The sequence below is a fragment of the Abramis brama genome (assembly GCF_963993115.1).
Source record: "Abramis brama genome assembly, chromosome: 1".
In the NCBI taxonomy this organism is placed as follows: domain Eukaryota; kingdom Metazoa; phylum Chordata; class Actinopteri; order Cypriniformes; family Leuciscidae; genus Abramis; species Abramis brama.
In genome coordinates this window covers 23,960,883-23,979,483 of record NC_139963.1, presented here as the reverse complement: position 1 = coordinate 23,979,483, position 18,601 = coordinate 23,960,883, and the positions used below count along the sequence as shown (strand labels likewise).

The 18,601-nt window shown below is 36.7% G+C and overlaps 2 protein-coding genes across 4 annotated transcripts; both read right to left on the bottom strand.

Annotated features, from left to right (window-relative positions):
• Positions 1–182: 182 nt before the first annotated feature.
• maza (MYC-associated zinc finger protein a (purine-binding transcription factor)) lies at positions 183–12,123 on the bottom strand. 3 transcript variants are annotated; one of them, XM_084115584.1, is made up of 8 exons: positions 11,092–12,123; positions 10,779–10,932; positions 8,465–8,838; positions 7,363–7,718; positions 5,908–5,971; positions 4,619–4,790; positions 2,390–2,819; positions 183–1,080 (listed from the first exon to the last, which is right to left on the bottom strand). In XM_084115584.1, the coding sequence occupies exons 1-7, from the start codon at positions 11,125–11,127 to the stop codon at positions 2,494–2,496; spliced, it is 1,482 nt and encodes a 493-aa protein (XP_083971710.1). In that variant the 5' UTR covers positions 11,128–12,123; the 3' UTR covers positions 183–1,080; positions 2,390–2,493. The 3 variants fall into 3 exon arrangements, with proteins under 3 accessions (XP_083971710.1, XP_083971711.1, XP_083971709.1); XM_084115585.1 differs by having other exon boundaries at positions 183–1,075; positions 4,593–4,790; positions 11,092–12,115; XM_084115583.1 differs by having other exon boundaries at positions 183–1,075; positions 11,092–12,115.
• A 465-nt stretch (positions 12,124–12,588) lies between these two features.
• On the bottom strand, positions 12,589–17,267 carry cdipt (CDP-diacylglycerol--inositol 3-phosphatidyltransferase (phosphatidylinositol synthase)). Its single transcript, XM_084115714.1, has 6 exons — positions 17,106–17,267; positions 16,240–16,374; positions 16,001–16,154; positions 13,966–14,047; positions 13,744–13,825; positions 12,589–13,562 (listed from the first exon to the last, which is right to left on the bottom strand). Exons 1-6 carry the CDS (start codon positions 17,146–17,148, stop codon positions 13,417–13,419), a joined length of 642 nt encoding a protein of 213 aa, XP_083971840.1. The 5' UTR covers positions 17,149–17,267; the 3' UTR covers positions 12,589–13,416.
• Between the last annotated feature and the right edge of the window lie 1,334 nt (positions 17,268–18,601).

The window sequence follows — 18,601 nt, the reverse complement described above, 5'->3', positions numbered from 1 at the left end:
TTTTTTTGAATAACATATCTAATAGTTCACGTTACAAAAAAATGGTATTATGTTGTGTACCGTATTAGGAAAAAAATCCTCCTTTTCTTTCAAAAGAATCATTTTTATCACTATAGCAACCGTGATTCAAATAGATAAATGCACATACACATGATATCTCAATAAAGCAAGCGAGACAGCAATAGTTAAATTCAGTATAATTAGGTGCATGTTCATTATACATAGATTAATTAGGATAGGAGCACATCGACACCAACACATATTGGCGTTAAACAAGCATTAACACAAACATAATTGGAAACATAGGTTACAGATCTTATTCAATATAATCAACATTGTTACATTTGTTTAACGTCTTGAGTCCAAAAAAATAATAATAATATATCGATATCAATGAGAAAAATATCAAAGGAGGCAATGAACAATAGACACATTTTTAGTATTCACGTATACTATGTACATTGCAAATATAAATATTTTGTCCTTGTGACCACGTTTACATGAGAGGAAATGGCACTATATTTGATCCCCTTAAATGTTGTCATTCATGTCAAGATCATTTATGATGGAATAATCTCCTAAATTCATTTATAAAATGCATCTCTTCCTGAACTTCAAGATCATGTAGATATGAGCCATTATAATATAAGGAAATGGTTGGGATGCATAATGTGTCGATTCCTCTCAGTGCTCTACATTCCTCAACAGTGGATTTTTTTTTTTTTTAAATAATGAACTGGGACAGCACTTAATAACAGCCTACATTTAAAACCAGTGATCTCTCCAATGGGACTTTGCAGGAAAATGTAGCGACACCCAAACCAGGTGTCTATCAGATCTTCGCAGGCTCTTCTTCAAAACACTGTATCCATATTTAGACTGTATCCATCAGACCAGATCAAAGAATACGCAATCCAGTGAGACTTGCTGCTCGGTCTGCACATAAAAGTGAATCTGAAGCAGGTTCATGTTTCTTGAGTTCATTCAAAAGTCACACTTGTTTTGAGGAGAGTCATTCATGTCCAGCACAGTGGCAGCAAGATTTGAGGTGGATGGGAGGGGCAGGTTTCCATGGCTATCCTTGTGGAATGAGAAAACAGGTGAGGTTTGATTGGTAATGCTGATTTGCATACAATCACATTTCTCTATTAATAAACAAATTACATCAAAAATGTGGACAATATAAATTACAAAAACAGATTTTTTTTTTTATTATCACTTAACATTAGTGCTGAGTGATATAGCTAATTTCTTTTGCTATTTTTTATGTAATTTGTTTATTAATAGAGAAATATGATTGTATGCAAATATCTAAATATTTATTCATTTTCTCTACAGTGGCTAGAAATGTGGGGGGTTTTATCTTTTTCTTTTTTTTAGATGTTTTTTGGACCATCATTTTGGACCAGTAAAGGCATTTATAATGTTATTACGAATTCTATTTCCTCGATTTCCACAAAATTATTAAGCAGCACAACTGTTTTCAACATTGATGAAGACGATAAATGTTTCTTGATCATCAAATCATCATATTAGAATGATTTCTGAAGGATCATGTGACAGACTGGAGTAATGATGCTGAAAATTCAGCTTTACCAACACAGGAATAAATTACATTTATAACAGATTCAAATAGAAAACAGTTATTTTAAATTCTAATAATATTTCACAATATTAATATTTTTACTGAATTATTTATCAAATTAATGCAGACTTTGACCAAATTACCAAATTGTTGATTCATTTAAATTAGGGATGCACGAAATATCGGCCACCATATCGGTATCGGTCGATATAGGTTCATTTTTAATGTTATCGTTATCGGCCCGATAAGAAAATTTTGCCGATATATTACAGCTGATAAATAATGAATTATTTCCATTTTTTACAGATTTTCAGATGCATCAGTTTGCCCTGATGGCTTTGAATTGCTTGAAATATGACAGTTAAATGCAACATGTCTGTCATATAGAACATTACTATTGTGTGCTTGGGACATGGATTTTAATGGTGAAACTTTTGTTTTTGTAATCAGGCTCTCAGAAATTACATCAAAATTTGGATTTAGATTTATCTGCCAATATATCGGTTATCCGGTTTCAAATAAAAAGAATTATCGGTTATCGGTATCGGCCAAAATTTTCATATCGGTGCATCTCTAATTTAAATGGCAACTTGAACTGATTCACAGAAATGAAACAAACTTAATACGAATAATAAAACATCCACTAATCAGAAGACAAGCAGAGATCGTGGAATCAGTCTTTAGGAAAATGAATGGGCAAATTAAAATTGCATTAAAATCTCTGCAACTTTCAATTATGTGGCAGCAAAATCATTGCAAATATATTGTGAATATCTGATTCATCAATCTAGTTCCTTTGCTCACCTGTCCATCTTAGGCCCATCGTCTTGCACATTTTTCTCCCATCCCACCCATTAATCCCGCTTCATCCACCCCGCCCTCCCTCCCTCATCGTGGTGTGCTGTGGGCTAGCTGTGGCTCTGAGGAGCAATGCTGGAGCAGTCAGTCACCAGCAGCCCAACTGTGACTGGAGTGCTGGAAACAGGAGTGGCTGTGCCCACTGTCTGCACTGAACTGCTGCTGCTGCTGATGGGGCAAGGAACGTTGGGGTCCGTTTGGTTGGCGTGCGTGGCCATGTGACCCTGCAGCTGCGTCGGCGTCTTACAGTGTACCCCACACAGCTGGCATAACAGCACCCCGCCTGGGCCTGAGCCACGGCCGACCCCACTCTCCTTCCACTCTTGCCCATGGTGCTTCTGAGCGTGGACGCGCAGGTACGTCAGCGTGGTGAAACCTAGGGGGAAACAAGGATGATTTTTATGAAAAATGTAATTGTTGTCTCTTGTCACCTTCTCAGTGCTGTAAATTATACAGGGAACCTCCTAACTTGGTACATTATAAAATAATTCATTTTAAAAATGAACAACAGTGCCCAAACTATGCAGTTTAATTTCTATTTATTTAAACTCCCATGATAGAGTATAGAACACTTGTGAGTCTTCTTAAATAATTAATTAAAAGGATCAGCTCATAAGAGTCTTTTGAGCCAAAGAGTAAGTAGCCCGAATGATTCAGTCTACAGAGCCATAGTAAAATATTATGTATTAAATTGTTAATTAACAAAAGTTAAAGTCTGAATTAAATTTGATGAGATAAAAAGTCAGAAACAATACAAAGACAATAAATAGTCAGCATGTCTTTCTTTTAAGATGTCACTAGCCGCGTTTCCATTACCCTTCAAATTGCGCAAATTGAAATTGCGAATTGAAAATACGCCCAATGGAAACACGTCAATTTCGCAAAAACTCCCATTTATCGCAAAACAGTTTTTACGCTCGCATGAGGAGGTTTTTCAGGCAATTCGAAAAAGGAATATTTCGCAAAACTGCAATGGAAACAGTTTTTGCGCATTTACAGTCACCTGACGTAGATGACGCGGTGTGTTTGGACAGAATACGAGACAGAGTTCTTTATTAAATTCATAAAAGACAAAAGAATGACAGAAATACTGAATTCTAAACCTCAAAGAAATGCCACAATCAAGACCTCGAAGCAGATATGAGTGAGAAAAACCCAGAAACACCTCATATGTGCCGCTCACAGTATAAGGGTCTTTCCTTGCCATCAATGCTTGAATAACACGCCTACGTTTCCTTCCATTAATAATAATAATGGCTAGAGCGGTGGCTGTGATATATAAACCTACCAACGTCCGTTGTCATGATTTTTGGAATGACTTATCGCGAGATGAAAAAATGACGTTTTAGTCGCATAACATCGGTTAATGGAAACGCAATAGTTTTGTATCGATATTTAGAAGAAAAAAAAATCGCAAAAGTTTTGCACATATCTGTAATGGAAACGCCGTGCCTACTGGCTGCCTTCAAAAACATACAGCCAGCATAGTCCAATTCACAAGCAAATGGCTGAGTTGTTTTTTTGTTTTTATTTGGTGAAACCAGTTACTGAATTTATATCTGACAGGTCATGTTTCTGATGTTTCCGTGTAAAAGTTTAAAAGTTTGAGGTCAGTAAGATTTTAGAAGAAGAAAAAAAATTAAATCAAAAGTAAAGAATTTTATAATATTTAAAAAATACGAAAGATTTCTATTTCAAATATATGCTGTTTTTTTAACCTTCTATTCATCAAAGAATATCAGTTTCCACATAAATATTAAGCAGCGCAACTGTTTTCAACATTGATAATAATAATTAAAGTTTCTTAAGCAGCAAATCATCATATTAGAATGATTTCTGAAGGATCATGTGACACTGAAGACTGGAGTAATTAAAAATTCAGCTTTGCATCACAGGAATAAATTACATTTTAAAATATATTAAAATAGAAATATACTGTTTTATATCCTGTAAAATATTACTAAATTTATGATCAAATAAATGCAGCCTTAGAGAGAATAAGAGACTTTTTTCAAAAACATTAAAAAAAAAAAATTACTGACCACAAACGTTTGAACAGCAGTGTGTATTACATCATATTTAAAGATACACATTCACAGAAGTTTTAAATAAACAAATAATAATATAGTAATAAAAGGTAACCACTAACCACAAATGAAATAATCAATGACTCACTGCGGTTGCAGAGGTGGCAGATGTGATGCTGTGATTGGTTGTGGACCCTCATGTGATCTGTGATGTAAGCAGGAGAGAGAAGTTTGCCACAGATGTGGCAGGGAACCTTGTCCTCGTGTCTGATCATATGAGCTCGTAACCGGTCTTTAGTAGCGAACGCGGATTCGCAGGTCTGCACAAACAAACAACTCGGTTCATCAAACACAATCTCCATCATGGTATTCCAGCTCTATCCCTATTCGCCTTCATCACGCACATCATGACTCATCCTCGACACACGCACTGCCAGACACATATGGCTGCAGCCCACATACACGTCTTCACACATATGAGCAGAGAAGCACATGCAAGAGCTCTGCAATACTGTAATAAAATGGCCTGAAGTTTGATAAAGAGCCAAAACAAACAAGGCAGGATGATTTAAAAGAATATTCTGGTCCAAGGCTTTCCGAAGATACATTTATTTGATCAAAAATACAAAACAGTGATATTTTGAAATATGTTTACAATTAAAAATAAATACATTCTATTTGAATATATTTTAAAATGTAATTTATTCCTGTGCTGCATTATGATCATTACTCCAGTCTTCAGTGTCACATGATCCTTCAAAAATCATTGTAAGATTTGGTGCTAAAGAACCATTTTTTTTATAATCAATGTTGAAAACACTTGATATTTGAACAAATTGATTTTCTTTTTCAGGATTCTTTCATAAATTCTTTCAAAAATATTTTGTAAAAAAGCCTTTTCTGTTACTTCTGATCAATTTAATGCTGAATAAAAGTATTAATTTCTTTCCTAAAATTGCAGCATTATTTAATATTGTTTACAATAATACTGTTTTTACTGTATAACTGGTCAAATAAATGTAGCCTTGGTGAAAATAAGGTGACTTCTTTTAAAAACATTAAAAAAATGTAACTGACCTCAAACTTTTGAACAGTAGTTTTATATTACAGCATAATTAAAGATACACATTCACAAAAGTGTTTTGTTTAATAAATATATGATAATAATAAAAGATAAGAGATCAAAGTAATACATACTTTTTTCACGATTATATAAAAAGTAAAGAGTTTATATAGAAAGTAATTATATAGAAAGTAAAAGAAATGAACACTTTTTTTGTTTTAAAGTCTGAGGAAGAATAGAGGTAATCAAAGGCACGTAATCAAAACACATAGAGCATGCAAGAGGAAGTTAAAGACAGTGATAAAGAGTAAGAGAAATAAAAATACAGAGAGGAAGACAGAGAGACTAGAAGAGTAGAGCTATATCTGTATTACCGGACATTTGAAGGGTCTTTCTGTAGAGTGCACCTGTCGCACATGACTGTTGAGATGGTCAGGCCTGGAGGAGACAGAGAGAGGGCTCAACCAAAGAATACAATACACACAAAACCACAGTAACCAGCAGAGACCCTTGTGCATGTGAGTGCATGCTGCACTTCATCTCTATATGAACTACAGTCAGCAGAGATCTGTCTGTAGCATCAGGGCTCCTTTAAAACAGCAGGATGTCATGGGTTGTACAGTTGTTTTCGTTAATTATATACATATTTTCATGTAGCAGATGCTTTTACCCAAACCATCCTGCATTCAAAAGTAAATCTTTTTTTGATCAGCATTTGCACACCATGAGAATCAAACCTGATTTTATCAGATGAGCTGCTGGAACTATAGTTATACATAAAAATAATATAATATAATGAATTTTATATATAATATAATGTAGTTTATACTATATATATGTATATTTTAAGTTTGGAGTTGGTAAGATTTTTTGTTTTTGAAAGAAGTCTTTCATGCTCACCAATGCTGCATTTATTTGAAAAATATATATTTTTTAAAATACTCTTTTCTATTTTAATATATTATAAAATGTAATTTATTACTGTGATGGTAAAGCTGAATTTTCAGCATCATTGCTCCAGTTTTCAGTATCACATGATCCTTCAGAATTCATTTTTAATTTTTTTCCAGGACTCTAGAAATCCATTTCTAGAACTTGTAACATTCTATCAGAAATCATTCTAATATACTGATTTGATACTCAGTTATTGTCAATGTTGAAAACAGTTGTGCTGCTTAATATATATTTTTTATACATTTTTATATACATTTTCAGGATTTATTGATGAATAAAAAGTTAAAAAGAACAACATTTATTTAAAATATAAATATTTATATTATCATAATATTAGAATGATTTCTGAAGGATCAAGACTGGAGTAATGCTGAAAATTCAGCTTTGCATCAGGAATAATTACATTTTACAATATTACTTTTTTTTCTGTATTTTTGATCAGAAAAATGCAGGCTTGATGAGAGACTTCTTTCAAAAACATTAAAAATAGTAATGTTACTTTATAGGCCTACGGTCAAGTGAAAATGAGACCAGGCTAAAACATTTTTTTTTTGCTATTGGCTCGACTTATTGTAGTGCTCTGCATATGGATGTATGTTGAAATATATGAGACAGATTGATAAATACAGACAGGTGATTTTTTCCTCATCACTAACCTATTTTCAGTCTCAAATTAGTAATTAGGTCATTTCTCCATAGCTTTCAGTTAAACACTCAGAGTCCTCGACCACTGTCAGAACTGCAGTATAATGCTCACCGCTGAAACCTGCTGTGCACTGGCCTGATAAACAGTTTGTCCTCATAATCTCAGCTCACTGATGGATGAAGTATGTTTATGCAACTAGTGTGCAGTTGAGCAAAGCTTTTTCTCTTACCGTGAGAAGCCCTTGGCGCAGTGCGGACACACGTAGGGTTTTTCCACTCCTCCCTGGTGTGACCGAACATGATAACTCATTCGATCCTTTCTCTTAAACCGCTGTTGGCAGATTGGACAGGAATACGGCTTCTCATCCGAATGGGACAACCGATGCCGGTTAAGATGGTACACGTCCCTGAACGCCTTCCCACATGCCTCACAGGCATGGTTCTTCCTGACTGGATTGGGGTTAGGGTTGGGGTTGGGATTAGGATTGGGAGTTGGATTGATGGGTAACGGGTTTGTTATTGGGATAGATATTTGAATCGGGGTGGGATTACTTAGGTTATCGTTGATGTTGCAATTCGGTGCAGCCTGAAAAACAGTAACACAGAATTTCAGATTTTATGAAACAAGTTTTTGTGTTTAGAGCCACAGCAAATCTTTCAGTGTCTTCTGGGTACAGCAAGCACAATGTTTGCTGACCTACTAACCAACTGACTGTAAGTGTTCAACAAATGAGGTGAGAGCAGGAATGAGACCATGTTACACAACTGCTGACGCCATAGCCTGATTTTTGCAGTCTTGGGAATTGGGAGGTAGAATGTTTGAAACCGACTATTTTAGTTCATTACGGGAGAGAAAAAATGATGAAATAATGTTAAATGGCACTTTCCATGAATAGTATACAAATTAGTGTCCCATTTACTATTTGAGAGTCATAAATGTCATGTTTCTGTGTCATGAGACATGATAGGTAAAACTATTAATCTGTCTAAAATTAGCCATTCAACCCTAAAGGCTGGAATAACTGAAACTGGTTGCAATAATGTCAAACCTCACATAAAATGAATTGAAAAATAAAACAGCTCATAGAAAATTCAGCTTGACCTACTGTGTTTGACGATCAACCTTTTCTAATTGTTAAGCACCTTGTTTCGCTAACCATTGGTTTAGATTTTTTATTCATTTAAGACCCTATTTTTTAATTTATAAAAAGTGCCTAATAGCTTTAGTTAAAAATGAGAGACAATGGCATGAGGGGAAATGTCAAAGCAAGAACAAGGGAAGTGCAGCAAAGGTATGCAAAGTATTAACCAAAAGACACAAATCAACCCAACCTGCACCATTGTCCCAGTAACCACCACTGCAGTAGGGAGGGGCTGGTTCACTGTCATGGCAACCGTTGCCGGGGCGATAGATACAGCGACTGTTTCTACCTGCTGATTGCAGATTGGGGAAGGATGGACCATGGGGTCGACTGCTGTAGGGATGGAGGCAGGTATAGACAGCTGGAGGAGAGAAAGAGGGATGGTCTGCCTCTCCAATCGTGCTCCGGCCTTCCCTCCGTCTACTTTCTCTCTAGCGGCTCTGTCCTTCATCTTCACTCCAGTGTGGACAGACTGGTGACGCCGCAGATTGTAGCTGTTCTTAAACTGCTTATTACATATGGAGCAGATGTGTGCGGGCCGGGCTGGTCGCGTGACTGGCTTCACTGGGAAAGAGAAGGTTAAAAGACACTTTCAGTATGCTATGCATACACAGGTGTAGAATATTTGTTGCAAACAAACACCTAGGCTAGGATTAGGAAAGAACTCTAAAACATACTACGCTCCTTTCAAAGTTCCTACTTAAGAGCTTGGACGCAGTAATTACAATAAGATGTGAAATCACATGGGCGATTTCATTCTCCAGTTTCTTTCTCTCCATTTGCTGACAAAAACTGGATGGATTTTTTTGTTGTTGCTGCACTAATGCATCAAACTTAAGTGCAAAAAATGCTTTATCTATGTATTTTATCATTCTCTTGCTTTTAGAGTATTTTCAACTAATGGATTAGAAAAAGATTCGCAGTACAGACTTCAAAGACTGAACCAAACCAACCAGCTCCAGTTCCCTGTTAAAATCGCGTTCTGTGGGTAAAAATATATATATATATATTTTTTTTTTGAAAACTATGATTTTACCCCCCAGAACGTGATTTTTAACCCCCGAGTTTTATTCATATTCATTTATCAGTTTTATTTTTATACATTTTTGTATGTCAGCTTTTGACAACATTTCTTTAACTTTAATTATTTAATCTAATACTTATATATATATTCTTTCGGCTTTATTTCAATTACCAATTTTTAATAGTTTTAGTTAACAATAAAGACATTGATTTGAACGTTTTTGGAGAAGATTTCTGTCCAGATCTTGAATTAGCTTTGCTTGGGTGTCTTGGCATTAACACATTCTCAGCAACTGTTTGTTATGGTGGTGGCGGCTAAAAGGGTGATCCTGATGGAGTGGAAGTCCACCTTACCACCCAGCTTTCATAAATGGCTGGCTGAAATGTTTGCTGCTCTAAACCTCTAAGGTCGAAGCTTCTAAAAAATTGTTGTTGTTGTTTTATGTATAGCATACTTTAAGTATACATTTTGTGAGATTTCGATCTGTTTTATGTTTGTATAATATAAATATATAAACAAATAAATTAAACAAAAATACATGTTCATTAACCTGGTTTCTGTTTTTTATAGTAACAGCAACTTCTCTGAATGGCAAATCTCTCTTCAGGTATAGAGTGTAACAGAGCCCGCTCCCATTTTCAACAGCGCTGGTTCCAGAATTATTCTTTCTATTCATTTTTTCCCATAGGGATTTCCCACCAGCTACGAGGTGAATCACAACAATACAAACTTTGATTCGAAGCATTTCTTTTGAAAAAATTTGAAAATCAGACTAAAATACAAAAGGTACAAGACTCTGTACTAAGCGGCTTTACTGAGGGAAAGAACTACAATCCCATGAAGCATTGCGAACAGCATAATCAAAATAAAAATGATGGAGAAATATAAAACTATTCATTTACAAATGTTGATTATATCTATAAAACAATATATTATAAGTTTATTGCAAATTATGCATGTATACAAACGTTTCAGTATTTTGAGAGTGTAGAGAAATCGACTCGATTACGTCGTTCGCAGTGCTTCATGGGAGTGGGTGGAGCTAAAGAGCTTTTTTGAAGCGTGTTACTTTTTTTCCACTCTCTGATTGGTGTAATTTTTTTCACCGGGAATTCCACTGTTACACACAATTATTTCAAAATAAAAATAAGCATAATGCGGGCTGACGGCTTCAGCAGAAGCAAATACCACGGATTCTGGATGGATTTTGATGGTCTTAAAAGGTTTATAAGTTATTGTTCAAAATCAATTTCCTTATGGAGGAAATTATTTATTGCCGGAACCCAAATGTAGCACAGAGAGAAAACGTGCAGGCATCCTTAATAATATTCCAACCGTATGCAAATAAATGGATCCATCAGCATTCTCACCCATTCAGGCTACATTATTCTCCAATCTCCAGCAGCCACTAAAGTCACAACTACAAACAGTCTAACCTCGTTTTCTCCCTTCCCACCGTCCTCTTTTGCCCCTCCCTCACCCGGTACAGGCTCCTCATTTAGCGCTGCTGTGTCCACCGTGGATGGGGGCGGGGCTATGTGCTCAGGGGGCGGGTCCTGAGCGGGATCCGTGAGCTCCGGGAGAAGATCTGATTGGAGGGTCGCGTCAGTTTGGGACTGTGAAGGCGGAGTTGTCTGTGAGAAGGGGCAAAATCACAGATTTTAAACATTCTTTTGCCTTAACTTGTGAATGAAAGTACATTATGGACAAATGCTAACTATTATGACATTAATTTTAATTAAATAACAAAATAGCTATTGACATGATTATATGACATATAATCTTTGTCTTACCTGAAAGAGGAAATTGCTCCAAGCTGCATCCATCATGACGTGTAGAACAGGACAGATGCCGTTTGAAATCAACTAGTCGATTTTTCCCCCACAACGAACGACTTCTTCCACTATTTTATCACATGTATATATGCTTTGTATTCAAAATGTAAAACTACCATATGTATAAAGATGTTATTGAAATTTAAAAAGTGAAAGACTGCAAATTGCTCTGACACTCATAAATTAATATCCATTTTACCCTATTCCAAAATACTAAAAACCATTAAGAAATGACAGCTGTCAATCACAGTCCCTGTTATTAACACCTCATTGCCACATAACAGTGGCCAATCATGCTTAAAATTTAATATAAAATTAATTTCTGCATTTTATGTTTTCTTGTTAATTAGACCGATGTGCAATAATTCATGCAAGGATAATACAATTACAATGGCAGTTTAATGTTTCATTTGCTCTCAGCGGTAGCATGGCGTTGATAAAAATATTTCCATCATTTTTTTTATTATAAGATTCTCCATCCAGGCCCCGAGCGGCATCTGCGCGAGCCTCGGCGTTGCGTTAAATCTCATTCGTGTCAGGCGAGCGGTTCACCGGTCGTCGTCCATGGCTCCGCCTCGGCATTTCAATCGAGAGGATGACATTTTTTCCTTTTTTTTCCTGCAATACTCTCACCCTCCCACCCTCGCTCTTTCTTCCTTTTCTTTTTTTATCCCGTCTTCTCTGCCCCGCTATCTCTCCCCCACCGCCGTGTCCCCCTTGTTTTAAAGGGATAGTATATTTTGAGTGAACACCCCCTCTTGTGTCTTCGTCCCCTCCTCCACGCGATGCTCTCGAGCGCGGTGTCGTCCTCTCGCGCCCCTTCGGCGTTTGCGTTCAGCCGACGCAAATTACACCATAAACATCGAGATCAGTTTAAAGACACCATCAGCGCATCCTTCTCTAAAACCTAAGTCTACAACACAAAGATTATCTGTGGTAGACAACTGGACGTTCGTATGGGGGAAAAAAATGTCGCAGGTCCTTAAAGGCAAAGACGCACGCAGACGCAGCTGCGGTAAATAATAAGCGGCTCTAGATCACTGCCGATAATAATTGTACGCGCCCAATGGGATTAAACACATATATCAGACTCACTCCCAACCAAAGTTTTTTTTTGGTTCCCAGTGCAATATATATTTTTTCTCTCAGAAAAGCGCTTTTTCAGACGCATTTCTGACTGGAAATTGAACGTTTATTTTAGGCTGTGCGCGTCATGGTACAGAGAACGTCCCTTCAACGTTCACTGAACATTACACCAGCAGCATAAAGGCTGTCTTGTTTTCATACATTGTTGTAGTCATGAAAACAAACCAAAAACATCACACATAATATGTTGGATTAAATGCTAAATGCTCTTGAAATTCAGCAAAAGGAAACCGTACACACTAACATAGATAACATATCATCAGTAACACTAACAGGGCTGTTGTAATTGAAAGAAATAACAGCTGCATCTTGGTGTCAGGATAACTTTATTGTCAAATCACCTGTTACAGTACAAAATACTTTTCTCCACAATTGTATAATTCTCATAATTCTGATCATTTATATAACAACAGCTCTAAAACAGTGCGTCTACTCCTCTACCACAACCCAATAATACATTCAGAAGGCTTTGGACAAAAATAATGGCAGAGCTACTTGTATAATATAATAATGGCTTCACACTCTTCAAACTAATATTCAAACAGATAAATGCAACAAAAACATAAAAGTCTAATAAAAAAAACAGGCTCATTTACAGACAGTTCAGTTTATAATTAAATACCACACAACTAATGATAAAACAAACACCAAATACAGTGACACTCAAGTGACTTTCAGCTGAAGTGTGGAATGTGCCTGTCTTTTATGTGAATGCGTGTTTGGAAATGTTGCTTTTAAACAGCTGAGCTATTCTAAATCCCATTAAAATTATGCATGATTATTCAATTAACAAATAAAACAACCAAACAAATAAATAAAAATACTATGATGACACCCCAAAGATGACATAAATATGGTCCACTCATAGTGCAACTAGTTCCATCAACAGAAATGGGAAACTATTACAACTACAGGAATATGGATGAAACTCGTAAGGTATTTCCCCTGGTATCATACCATTGATAATCTATATTCAAATAAATATAAATTCTCAGTGAGGCTTTGCAAGGTCCCGTGATTGATTTCCATGATCTCATCCTCATCTATACTTGCCGATGTTCTCATAACACTTTTTCTGCTCATCATCTTCGCTCTGCCTTCGTCTCTGTCTTCTTGGTTTGTGTATCGTCTCATCCATCACTGTGCTTTGCTCCGCTCTCTCTCACGGTCAGCCACGTCGATGGCAGCCATGTTGCGGGAGGCGGTGATGAGGTGGAGGAGACTTATGCCAGACTTCAGCAGAGAGACCACGGCACAAACTCCCAGCAGCCATTGCAGCCACACTGGACAGAACGAGAGAAGTAGTTCAAAAATATGATGCAACCAATATTTTAGTCAAATGTAATCTGTGTCCTTTAACTTTGTTGTAGTGTGTGCATATGAATTCAACACTACTTCAATGAATAAAACTGGCAAAAGGAAATAATAAAGCAAGACAGTCAGAAAGAGCCTGCCGATTCTCACCCTGGGGTTCCTCGATGTAGTACATTATGTAAAGCAGACAGAAGAACAGTTCGTTCCCCATACACATAAAAAACAGCACCGGCTGTGGAAAAAACACTGATGTCAGAACAGCCAGTACATGTGAACTTCTTCACTAGATATGCATACTTTAAGAACAACCCATTAAGGTTTTGATGGAAGTTTCTGACTGTGTGAATGAGCGAGCGTGAGTGAGGATGATACCCTGGATGTGTAGTAGAGTCGTAAGATGGGGTTTCCAGAGAGGTCAATGGTTTTGTGACTAGTTGCGCCCTTCATCATGGAACTGGAAGAAAAGAACCAGAAAAAAGACACCCATATATTATTAAAACGATTTATGTAAGTCACAGAGGTACTTCAATTAAATACAATATATTTAAATATTATATTATAAAATTGGATTCTAGAGGTCTGTGGAGATCAATGAAGGTTTTATTTGTATCTACATTCATTTTCTCATGTTCTGAAATGCATTACATCATCTATTAGTGTTGGTTATTGATTTTGATAACTAAAAGAATTAAGAAAAATCACAGCCAGTAAGATCATTAAAATGCATTTGCAAAATAGATAAGGTTTCCATTTCCATTTCATGCCAACTTTTAACGATGATTTATGCATAGGTACATTTACTATAAAATGCATAAATAAATTAAATAATAAAACTGAATTCTAGGGCTCAGCGGAGATCCATTTTGTACTCTAAGAGAAGATATATAAAATAATTTCTGATTATTTGAAATGAACATGAACCAATATTCTGATATGCATCTAAATTACTGATTTTAATAAGGATTAGTATAAATTGTTACAATGTAGGTCTAAATCTTTGCAATACCGGGGGTCTAGAGGTATAATTCTCCCAATAAATGGGAGAGATTGTGCTTTCAAATATAGCTCAAGACTTTTTGAACAATAAAACTGCAAATGTTTGTCAGTAGTATTATATCAGTAATGGAGGTGCATTTCATTTGGCAATTTCACTGGAATGAAAGCAGACAGCAAATTAGCAATTAGACAAGTGTAGCGTGCATCAGAGAGCTATGTGCGGGGGTTGCAGTGGGGTCCCATGTTGCACAAGTGAACAGTGCCAGTCTAGACAAAATGACTATGTAGCCTGTGCCTAAGTGTATCAGCTTGGAGTGAGATCATCTGTAAACATAAAGAGAGATTTCTAAGCCTCTAAGTACGGTCTTGAATCAACTGCTTTATGCATGCACATATCAGTTGGTGCTTATAGGCCACGTACACACTGTAAAGTTTCAGGAGTGAACAGCTTTAATACGGGAGTTAATCCCCTAAATTATTGTTTTGTGTGTGTATGGAACACAACTCACTCCCAAAATAGCAATGCTTGACACATCGGTAACCATAGCAACGTTCTGGCCTCTCACGCTTTTGGTATATACTACCGTATTTTTGACCAAGATAATATTACAGCTGTCAAAGACTTAATTTGAACCAAACCACCATTGACAGAGGCGTTGTGTTTTATGCTTGGAAGGCTGCTTCGCCATGTCCTCTTATCATAAGAGTTTTTGGGCTTGTTGTTGTTTAGGCCTGGCTCATAAAGCAAAACGGTTTATAATGGAATGAATAAAGGGGGCAACTGTAGACCGAATATCTTATTTGCAATAAAAAGCATTTGGATCTATTTATGTTTATTATGGGCTTGTTCTTCAATACAAATGAGTCAAAGCTTGTACCTCTTTCCCTGTGGTTTACTTTTTAAACGCCATTAAAAAAATAGTTGTTCAGTTTGGTTCAGTACACATTGTGTAGAATTCTGTAAATGCGGTTGTCACTCCCTTAAATGACTGAACTGTGTGTGTGCACAGAACAGAATTAAGCACTTAAAGGTGAATTGACAACCGAATTTAGCTGAGTGTGTACGTGGCCATAGAGTTATGCAGGAATGATGTAATTTTGTAGGTCAATCCGGAAGTTAGCATCACCCTTGTTCCCTCGGCAAAAACAGGATTTTTCCATTGATTTTTGGATAATGAATCACATGACAAAAAAAAAAAATCACATGTGGTCTATTACTTATGTATTTTATGTCGTATAAAGTGTCAAAATATCTTGAGCTTATGTCAACCACAAACCTTATTTCAAGCTTTTCACCAAAAAAAACAACAACAACACATTGACCTTGGGACAATGGAACCAGAAGTTCACAAATGCATCGTTTTTTAGGACTAATGCCTAATGCCTTTATTGGATAAAATATTGGACACACCTGTGCAGGTGCAGCCAGTGGCTGGCCACGTCCAAACACATGCTGAGCTGAAACAGGAACGTGTAGGACGGGTACAGCAGTGCCAGATTCACCAGCAAACACATGGTGGCACAGCGGTCAGTCAACATGTCCAGCATGGCACCAAACTTTGTACCTAAGGAAAAGGCAGGGATGAGTACAAAGAGTGAGCACAGCACAAAAAGAGGGATAACGTATGACACAGAGCTGCAGATCACTACCTTGATTAAGAGCACGGGCTGCATGTCCATCGAAGGCATCCAACAGGGCACTGAGTAGGTAACAAAACACAGCCGGACCCGGGCAGCAGGGCATCAAGTAGAAGGATACCAGAGCCAGTACAATACGGGCATATCCTATTGAAAGTGTGGAAAAAGATTCAAAGAAAGCATATAAAAAGGAAGAGTACATGCATACACAGGTACTACGAATTAATGTCGGCATGAAACGGAAGTAGCTATAGTCTTTTCTTCCATATCATGATGTATATCTGAGTGATACAGATCCTTGAAGAAAAAATGTAGGGTGGGAATTGATTGGATCGTTGTGGTTTGCCATTTTTGTGATATAATGTAAGTGACAGGTTGTCCCGCTCTCGTGTCAAAAAACAGAGAAGAGATGTCTGCAAGAGGGAAAGGAAGTAATATTGATTATCGTTTTTGAGGTGTGTGCATTGCACTCAAAAGTGGAGGCAGATAGAAGTGAATTCAGGTTGATAGGGACACTTTTTCCCATTTTGCGTCCCATTCTACCTGTATTTACCCTATATGCAGAATTTAAAGTGCCCCCAATTATGAATGTGACGTTGAGCTTCACTCAGTCTAATACATTACAGTGACAGCCTATAGCATCAGGTCAAACATCAGCAGGAAGTCAAAACAACCGCTGTAAAACACAACGATCATGCAGACTGGACGCTAGTACAGTCGTACAGACTCGATGCATATTTAAACAAACCATACGTGACCTTTATATACATATGTTTTTAACGAAATAACTATCAGTCAGGCTGGCAGCCGCGGTTAAACGTGCGCCGAACTGTCGCGCGCTGACGATCCGCGTTCGTTAACTCGTTCGATTGACTCACCGATCAAATTCGGGACGAACAGGAAGATATTTTCTTCGGTCATGGTAACGAGCGCTTTTATTTGGACGGATCCCTGAAAATTCTCTTCTAGGTTTCTTTTTCCCTGTAGTTGAGCGTGGCGCGTGACGTCATGATGTCCTGTATGCGCGCACGCCGTCAAAGGAATCCTCCCCTTTAATTGGCACGCGCTCTATCCTCGGTGACATCAAAAGCATCACGTGCCACGTCTGACCCCAAATCAGCTGTGTGTCACTGACAGCACTGTAGCAGTGGTATAACGGCAATGAAAACATATAATTAGTAAAGCATTAGGTTTTTCCAGCATTTTATACATTTGTACCAGCGTACTGTACTGTCTTACTTTCATAATTTTTATCTATCTATCTATCTATCTATCTATCTATCTATCTATCTATCTATCTATCTGTCTATCTATCTGTCTGTCTGTCTTTCTATCCATCAACACAGTGGTTGCCGAAATATAGGCTAGGACTGTTAAACTGACCGAAAAATAAAATACGGAAGCAACATTTTAGGTTTTAGATTATATAAAAAACTTAAATAAACAGCTTTTCACCGAAGCATAGTCTTTTACCGTTAAAATCAAGATCCTTTTTTTTTCTTTCTTTTTTTTTTTTACAGTGTAGGCATACAGTCAGTCGGTCATCATTACTAAATAAATCCGCATATGGGGCACTTATTTTGTAAAAAAAAAAAAGAAGAAAAAAAAAAAAAAAGGATTCGTTTTGCTAAAGACAGAGGCATTTTGCCAAGTGCATTATCCCACTTTTATAATAGGATTATGTGACAAATTACAAACAAGTCAAGTCTACATTTAATCCAATGCTCTATTATTACTAATGTAAATGTCAGCCATTGTTTAACTTTACAAAATGTAGTTTATGCTTAAACATTTAAACAAACAACTGTTTTCACAAAAGGCTCCCAGCAAAGTTCTGGGAAGGTTAGTTTCTAAACAAACCTAAACATAACAATTAGAGAACGTTATGTATAAGTTTTATATATTAAGTAAGGTTAATCACCAAAAAAATCTGCAACCCTGCAAAAAAAGGAGAAACAATAAAGACAACAAAAAAAACAAAACAAAAACGGAACATCTCCAAACTCGTAAGCCACACGCTGACTAATTCTCAGGTTGGAAATACTTAAAATACTTTTAACCGCAATGCAATTTAAACAAGAACACAGCAGAAAAATAGAATATTTAAAACAGTTTATTACCGCAAAATATCCTATAAATGGGAGTAGTTTGCCGACTAGGACTAAAAATAGCTCTACACCAGAGCAAACATGTGTCTCTTTTTTTGTAAGCAACCAGTAATTTCCACTTATGGCCTCTGTCTCTATGGAAACTGTCTTTCCTCTACCTTCAACATCACCAGGGTGTCTGTGCATGGCAGATGCACATTCTCATCATTCAGAAAACAGGCTAGAAGTGCTGAAAACAAATTGTGCGTTAGTCCAGACAGATCACA